The sequence below is a fragment of the Stegostoma tigrinum genome, chromosome 23 (genome assembly GCF_030684315.1).
Source record: "Stegostoma tigrinum isolate sSteTig4 chromosome 23, sSteTig4.hap1, whole genome shotgun sequence".
NCBI lineage: Eukaryota > Metazoa > Chordata > Chondrichthyes > Orectolobiformes > Stegostomatidae > Stegostoma > Stegostoma tigrinum.
Window position 1 is genome coordinate 34,797,656 of NC_081376.1, and position 9,104 is coordinate 34,806,759.

The 9,104-nt window shown below is 41.1% G+C and overlaps 1 protein-coding gene across 2 annotated transcripts in view; it reads left to right on the plus strand.

Annotated features, from left to right (window-relative positions):
* Positions 1 to 8,387, plus strand: part of pms2 (PMS1 homolog 2, mismatch repair system component) — a 36,519-nt gene extending 28,132 nt beyond the window's left edge. For both annotated transcript variants that reach the window (XM_048552059.2, XM_048552060.2), the window contains 4 exons: positions 1,490 to 1,657; positions 6,656 to 6,756; positions 6,900 to 7,069; positions 8,091 to 8,387. In XM_048552059.2, the coding sequence (XP_048408016.1) occupies positions 1,490 to 1,657; positions 6,656 to 6,756; positions 6,900 to 7,069; positions 8,091 to 8,234 (583 nt within the window). In that variant the 3' untranslated portion in view covers positions 8,235 to 8,387. The remainder of the gene's footprint in view (positions 1 to 1,489; positions 1,658 to 6,655; positions 6,757 to 6,899; positions 7,070 to 8,090) is intronic.
* The last annotated feature ends 717 nt before the right edge of the window (positions 8,388 to 9,104 follow it).

Consider the following 9,104-nt stretch of genomic DNA (forward strand, 5'->3'; position numbering starts at 1 on the left):
ATGATGGACATGTCGTCTGAGGAATGGGAGGGGGAGTTAAAATGGTTCGCGACTGGGAGGTGCAGTTGTTTGTTGCAAACCGAGCAGAGGTGTTCTGCAAAGTGGTCCCCAAGCCTCCGCTTGGACATGTCCGTCATAGGCCTCCTGCAGTGCCACAATGATGCCACCCGAAGGTTGCAAGAACAGCAACTCATATTCCACTTGGGAACCCTGCAGCCCAATGGTATCAATGTGGACTTCTCAAGCTTCAAAATCTCCCCTCCCCCCACTGCATCACAAAACCAGCTCAGCTCCTCCCCTCCTCCCGCTGCATCCCAAAACCAGCCCAGCCTGTCTCCGCTTCCCTAACCTGTTCTTCCTCTCACCCATCCCTTCCTCCCACCTCAAGCCGCACCTCCATTTCCTACCTACTACCTCATCCCACCTCCTTGACCTGTCCGTCTTCCCTGGACTGACCTATCCCCTCCCTACCTCCTCACCTATACTCTCCTCTCCACCTATCTTCTTTTCTCTCCATCTTCGATCCGCCTCCCCCTCTCTCCCTATTTATTCCAGTTCCCTCTCCCCATCCCCCTCTCTGATGAAGGGTCTAGGCCCGAAACGTCAGCTTTTGTGCTTCTGAGATGCTGCTTGGCCTGCTGTGTTCATCCAGCTTCACACTTTATTATCTTGGATTCTCCAGCATCTGCAGTTCCCATTATCACTGATACAATATCTTTTTATATCCTCCTTGTGTCCTCCTCACCAATTATTTTCCTACCTATCTTTGTGATGTGAGCAAATTCAGCAGACATACCTTCAGCCCTTTCACCTATGTCATTGACATAGATTGCAAACAGTTGAGCCCACCAATGATCCCTAAGGCATACCACTCATTACATGTTGCCAACCCGAAAAAAAACCTGTTCACACCTACTCCCTGCTTCCTGTTAGCCAGCCATTCCTCTGTCCATGCCACTATGCTACTTCCTACACCGTGAGTTTTTATTTTCTACAATGACCTTGACGTGGCACCTTATTTTTAAACCAGCTATGATGAAGTGCTTTTGCCCATTAATCATTGGTCCATAATAATTATTCCTAAATATTACCGGACCATCTCACGATCATTTTTATAGACCACTTAAACAAGTGGATGGGATTTCATTTTAACGTCACATCTGATGTGCAGCACTGCAAATAAATCTGTCCTTCGTTGGTGAGGAAGGGAGTGTTAGTAAGTAGTACTCTACACCAGGTTAAATTAAACTAACAATATATCTCTTCAGTATAAAATTTAATTTTAAAAAGTCTGATGCTTTAGCAACTGTTTTCTTGGAAACAATGTAAATATTTGTAACTTAGCCCCAACCATATGTTAGAGTATTGGAGCCCTGCTATATCTTGCATAAAGTCTTATTTAGCGATTGGAGTAATGGCACATTTTCTTCTCTGAAGCACTTTGCATTAACCTTGTATATTCAATGACCTTGTCTTTTACTATTTGCAGCAAAGACAGGTTTTCCAGCATGGAAATTATTGGTCAATTCAACTTGGGATTTATCATCACTAAGCTGGATTCAGATCTGTTCATTGTGGACCAGCATGCCACTGATGAGAAGTACAATTTTGAAATGCTGCAGCAGCACACAGTTCTTCAAAGTCAAAAGCTAATAGCGTAAGATTTACTTTTTGCTGTTTGTTATCTGAAAGAAATCATTAATTATTTTGTAAAATGCACTTCTCACTAAAACTTATAGTCACGGGGGAGAAACAGTTGGAACTTGCTGCTCAGGTGGCTGACAAGGTTGAGATCAATACCTTTTTGCTAGGATTACGGGCCAAGGTTGAAGTGGAGACCAGCCATTACCTAACTGAATGATGGAATAGACTTCTGAAGCTGAAGCCGCACAGACATGGCTGCAGGATGGCAAAGAATATGACATAGAGTTGTAACAATTACTGGAAAGTTTCAAAACAGAAATTGAATGGACAGACTGCTTGGCACCAACCTAGCAACAGAAGCAACGATGGCAAACTCAGCCCAGTTAACCTGAAAAATCATCCTTCCTAATATCAAGGAGCTAGTGCCAAAATTGAAAGAGCTGTATCACAGAACCTTCATGCAACAGCCTCATATAGCCATATTCGCAGAACTGTACCACACATTGCCATCACTATCCCTGGGTATGTCCTGTCCCATCAGCTGACCAAACCCAGCAGAAGTTGCAGCACCATGGTGCCCAGTCGAGAAGGACTTAGCCTGGGAGTTCTCAATGTTGACCCTAACCACCAAGATGGGGGTGAAGTTCCTGTCTTCATACTGAAATGACCTCGTGTTGTGTGGCACTATCACTGTGTTAACTAGGATAGACTTCAGACAGATCTAATGACACAAGACTAGACATCCATAAAGGTGTTGTGTGCTATGAGCAGCAACAGAATTGTAATGCAACAAAACATCATAACCCAGCATCCCCCACTGTACATTAAGTCAAGGTATCAACCCTGGTTCAGTGGAGAGTGTGGAAGGACATACCAGGAACAACGCCAGCCATATCTGAAAATGAAGTGTCAAGCTGTTGAAGGTACCAAACGGGACTTCCAGCATGCCAGACAACTTAAGCAGCAAGTGATAGACAGACCTAAGTGATTTCACAGCCAATGGATCAGGTGTAAGCTCTGCAGACTTGCCATAGTGGATGGTGGTCAACAGTGAAACAGCTCACTGATGAAGGAAGTTCCACAAACAATTCTTACCTTCACCGAGTGGGGCGGCCAACATATCAGTTGGAATGTTAAGGCTGAAGCATTTGCAACAATCTTCAGCCTGAAGTGCTGTGTAGATGACCCACCTTGGCCTCCTCTCAGGATCCCAGCCTTGCAGATGCCAGTCTTCAGCCAATTTGATTCCTCTAGAAGATATCAAGAAATTACTGTAGCATTGGATAGGCTTTAGGTCATGACAACATTTCCAGTAACTACTGAAACATGCCCCAGAACCTACAGCATGCTCAGCCAAGATGTTCAAGTACAGCTGCAACACAGGCATCTACACAACAATGTAGAAAATTGCCAACGCCAAATCAAACCTGGCCAATTATTGGCCAATCGGTCTACTCTCAATCATCAGTAAAGTAATGGACAGTGTAATCGTCAGTTCTGTTAAGCAGCACTTCCTTAGCAATAACTTGCTCACTAACACCCAGTTTGTGTTCCACCAGACCCCCTCATCTCCTGACCTCATTACAGTCTTGGTTTAAATGAGGAAAAAATAGCTGAATTCAAGGGATGGAGAAAGTGACTACCCTTGACAGCATATTTGACCAAGTGTGGTATCAAGGTGCCCTAGCAAGATTGGATTCGGGGGAAAAAACTCTTTGCTGATTGGAGTCATACCTGGCACTGACAAAGCTAGTTGTAGTATTTGAATGTTAGTTATCTCAGTTCCCAAGAGTTCCTCAGTGTAGTGTCCTCAGCCAAACAATTTAAATCTGCTTTATCAATAATCTTCCCTCCAGAAGTGCGGATGTTCTCTGATGATTGCATAATGTTCAGCATCATTTGCAACTCCTGCAGTCCATATCTGAATGCAGCAAGACCTGGGCAGCATCTAGGTTTGGGCTGAAAAGTGGCAAGTGATATTTATCCTACATAAATGCCAAGCTATGACCATCTCTGACAAGAGAGAATCTAATCATTATCTCTTGACATTCAGTGGTGTTACCATCACTGAATCACCAATTATCAACATCCTAAGAGTTACCATTCAGAAACTGAATAGGACAGGTTACTGTACATATTGTGGATATAAGACCAAGTGGAAAGCTAGGGAAACTGAGTAACTTACCTGACTCCTTAAAGCCTATTCACAAGGCATAAGTCAGGAAAATAATAGAATACGTCTCACTTGCCTGGATGAATGCACCTCAGACTAAACTCTTGAAGCCTGATACTGTCCAGGACAAAGCAACAACCTTCCCTTTCCATTCATTCTGTTCACCATTGACATTCAGCAGCAACACTCACAAGATGCACTGCAAAAATTCACTTGGGTTTGGAAGGTACTATCCAAAGAACCTACTTTCTTGTTGAAGGACAAGGGAAGCAGGTACATGGGAACACCGACATCAGCAAGATTCCCTCCAAGCCAATCACCATCTGGAAATATATTTGTGTTGCTGGGCCAAAATCCTGGAACACTCAGCTTGGTGGCATTGTGGGTCTATCTACAACAACAGTTCAAGAAAGCAGCTCACCACTACCTTTTCCAAGGGCAACTAGGAATGGGCAAAAAGTGCTATACCAGTCAGTGAAGCCCACATCCCACGATGCTGCTACTACACAGTAGCAGAATGATTGATGCTTGTCAACTGCAGAATGCTGCCATTGGTCCAAAAAGCCTTTTGCCTAACACAAACGATTAATGTGGTGTATGAATTTCAGTGTTGGTGTGATGCTAAATATGTCCCAAAGACTGATGGATCATATTAAACAGCATGCTCATTTGGCTGTTTGTGACAAGCGAGGTACTGATCATAATCATCCTTGGCTTGCAATACTCCCAACACAATTTCTAACATTAGATGCAATTCAGTGAACAACATTTGCTGGATAATCCTGAACATGCAAAGAGTTACACTGACAACCAATTTTGAATTATCAATCTAGACCTCTCTGTGGCATACCTGCATGTGCTGGAGGTTATATATACACAGGGCCCTGTTTTTTACAGATAGAAAGAACATGTACATGCACTGCATCTGTTTCATTTTGTCATTTCTCAGTTGACCTGACAGATTCGACTTGCTTGATTTGAAATTTTAACGCATCCCGGATTTTAACTGTTCATCAGCATTAATGGGTGAATTTTCCATGTTGATGTTTCTGCCATTCAGTGTTTTCTTGCAACCCATCAACATTATCCTCTCTCATGCAATGTACATGTTGGTTTTCATCTTAAATTAGTATCCTTGTGAAATGTTCTAATGAGTGCATGGTGGAAAGCCTAGACCAAGTGTCCTTTTCTAGACATGTATTAACCAATTTATTGATGTTCTTCAATAAAGTAACACATGTTGTGGGTAAGGGCAGCTCAATTAATGTACTGTACTTGGATTTCCAGAAGACATTTAAGGTACCATATCAAAGGCTTTTGCAGAAAATGAGAGCTCATGGGGCCATGGATAGAAGATTGGCTAGTTGACAGAAAACAGTGTAGCGGTAAAGATCATTGCTCAGGCCTCGATCCTCTACATTTCTTTTAAATTGCATGAATGAAAAGACTGAATACCTGATTGCCAAATCAGCTGTTGACACAAGATGGGTAACAAAGTAAGTTATGAGGAGACATAAAGAGGCTACAAAAGGATGGTGATAGTTTGTGATTGGGCAAAGATCTATCAAATGGATTATATTATGGGAGCATGTGAAATTGTCCATTTTGGCTGAAAGAATCAAATGATATCGTAATTCAGAGATGGTGAGAGTTTGCTAAATCTTGCGATGCAGAAGGATCGTGATGTCCTTGTGCATGAATCGCAAATGATGAGTGTGCAGGTACAGAAAGTAATTAATAAAGCTAATAGAATGTTATTGATCATTGCAGAGGAATTGAATACAGTAGTTGGGGAGGTTTCGGTCATATGGGGCACTGGTGAGATAACATCTGGAGTACTGTATCTAGCATTATCCACTTACTTAAGGAAGAATGCAGATGCAGTGGAAGCAGTTCAGAGAAGGTTTACGAAACTAGTACTTGGAATGGGTGAATTGACTTCTGAAGAAAAGTTGTAGGTTAGAGTTTAGAGTGAGCGGGGACTTAATCGAAACATGCAGTATTCTGAGAGGTCTTCACGAGGTGGCTGTGGAAAAGATGTTACCTCCTGTGGGAAAATCGAGAACTAGGGTCACTGTTTAAAGTAAGTGGTTGTCTATTTAAGATTAACTTGAGAATTTTTTCTCAGAGGATTGAGAGTCTTTGGAAACCTTCCTTAAAGGATGGTGGAATCAGAATCTTTGAATATTATTAAGAAGGAGGGAGACAGATTCTTGATAAGGAAGGGGGTGAAAGGTTTACAGGGGAGAAGTTGGGAACGTAGAGTAAACCAGTCAGGAATTGCTGAATGGCATAGCAGGCTTAAAGGGCCAAAATGTAAGGTGCGCTGCAGAAATTTGCCAAGACCTCTTTAGACAGCACTTTTTAACCTCATGACCCCTATTATCTATATGGACAAAGGCAACAGGTACATGGGAGCACCCATCATCCTGACTTGGAAATATATCGCTGTTCCTTCAGTGCCTTTGGGTCAAAATCCTGGAACGCCCTCCCTAAAGGCATTGTGGGTGTACCTATGGCAGTGGTTCAAGAAGACAACTCACCACTGCCATATCAATGACAGCTAGGGATCTGCAATAAATGCTGGTCCAGTCAGTATTGCCCACATTGTTATGACCGAAAAGTGATTAGAATAATTAGATACATTATATTTAAATTTAATCTGGGAGGTTAATTGCCTATAACTGTCTCTTGCTATGCACAATCTTTAAGCATTTCTGTCATCCCATTACAGATGAATTCTGAAAATGGAATTTAAGTTGGACTTGATCCTGTTTCTTTTTTAAAGAACATATTCTTCTCCATTCATATAGTTAAATATTGTTTTTAACTTTCTAGGCCCCAGAGTCTTCATTTAACTGCAGTGAATGAAACTGTACTGATGGAAAACTTGGACATTTTCAGAAAGAATGGGTTTGATTTTATTATAAATGAAGAAGGTTGGTTTATCTCCTTGTATTTAAAACACCAGACATAAATATCCTTGAACAAAATTAAGTTGAGGTCAATAACTGGTTTTGTTCAATACCTGCTTATAGAATGTGTTTTTGTTTTGTTTTGCCCATGGTGGTTTTCAATCAAGCCACTCCCACAAATAGAGTGAAGTTGGTTTCCTTGCCCATGAGCAAGAACTGGACATTTGGTCCTCAGGATATCGATGAGCTGATTTTCATGCTGAGCGACATGCCTGGCGTGATGTGTCGACCGTCCAGAGTCAGGCAGATGTTTGCTTCCAGAGCTTGTAGAAAGTCGGTAAGTGTTCCTCAGAACATTTCTAATAAAGTGCATTTAATGATCGTCACTAATTTATTGTATTATAAACCATGAAATTATATTATAAATCTTAAGTGAAACTGAGCACCTAAGAAAAGGACACCACTGTATTTGTGCTCCTATTAAATAGAATTCCTCCTGTTGGCTCTTTAGAACCTTTTGCCTTGCAGTTGTGTTCCCCTGCAGTGTAATGCGGTTGATTTCACAGAAAATGGCCCCTGGGAGTCCGAAGTAAACTCCTCTAATGGCAAACACCGACAGTATAACTGTGAGCTGCATTTGACCAATGTTTTGAAGTTCAAATCTTTATGAAGAGTATTGAATCATTAGAAGAGCTACTTATCCTAAGAGATTCTTCCCCAATACTCAAATTCAGCTCTGTGCATGTTGGGCTTTGCTTTCTTTATTGCATGTAGGTGTTGACGTCTTCCTTAAATTTTTACCCAGCTCTCACAGTTAATTAGAGTGCATGGACCATATGCCATTATATTCAGCCATACAAAATGACTCAGATTTGATCAGCTCTGGTTCAGTTGATGAGCTACAATGAACTTAAATTCCATTTATCAAGACCAGGAAGGAATCGTCTAAGAGCTAATGGGAACTGCAGATGCTGGAGAATCCAAGATAATAAAATGTGAGGCTGGATGAACACAGCAGGCCAAGCAGCATCTCAGTGCTCCTGAGATGCTGCTTGGCCTGCTGTGTTCATCCAGCCTCACATTTTATTATCAAGGAATCGTCTAAGCTTTTTTTCCCATGATTGTTAATTAATGATTCCTGTTGAAAAGCATAGTAGGTAAAGAGATCAGAAGCAGAATAAATGGTGATGGCCCCAGCAGCATAATAATCTTATCAGCACTCATTATTTTGGCTTTCTATTAAGGAATAAGTAGTAGGATTAGATATTGAGGACACTACCGGCATAAACTGAAGTAAGGAGGTTGAAGGCTGTACTATTATGCCTTATATTGTGCAACTTTTTTTCCCACCCCTCCAGGTGATGATTGGGACTGCGCTTCATATCAGTGAGATGAAGAAGTTGGTTACACACATGGGTGAAATAGAGCACCCCTGGAACTGCCCACATGGGCGCCCAACCATGAGGCATCTAGCTAATTTAGACATGATATCAGTGGAATGAATGGCTGTATTCATCCCATGTACAATATACTATAATCATGGAATGTTATATTTCTTGAAAAGCTTTCATTTTAAAACATAATGATCAATGCTTTGCAAATGCCATCTTTTTGAAATTCTGTATGAGCTTGACCAGTTTTAATCAATATTTTAGTTGTGGAAATTACTTCTGTGAATTTAATTTCATTTCCATTTATTATTAAAAAATATATATCTCTGTTTACAATACAATTTGTTTATTGTATTTGTGCCTAAAATGTGATTTTTGAATGCCAAAAATTCTGCATTCCTCAATGCCTCAAAGACCTGCATTTCTGGAACTGGCTTTGTGAGCCAATCCTATGTCCATTGCTTTCTCTGAGCAAATTAAAACATATGTCAATCTGCATAATGCTAGGATCAAAGCATTTGAATGGGGTAGTCAACCTGTTTTTCTTTCTTTCTAGTGTAAAATCTTGCAGTGATGCTGTAATAATGAATCATCAGCTGGACTCAGTTCGTGGCTTTCTTGACTGAGTCATGAGGTTGTGGGTTCAAATTCTATACCAAAGCATTGACCAAAAATGTTCTAGGCAAATGCTGCATTGCATTACTGAAGGAATACTGCACTGGAGGTACTGTCTTCCAAATGAGACATTAAAGGAAGGCTCTGTCAGCTTTTTCAGTTGGTTGCAGAGGATTTTGTAATACTATTTTGAAGAGGTGGGAGAAGTGATCTCAGCTTCATGGTCAATTTTTATCCCTCTGTCATCACTGAAGCAGATTGTCTAATCATCTAGTTGTTGTTTGTGGCAGATAGCTGTATTGAAATTTATTGTTACCTTTCCTAAGTTACAACAGTGACTTCACTTCCAGAATACTTCATTCTGAT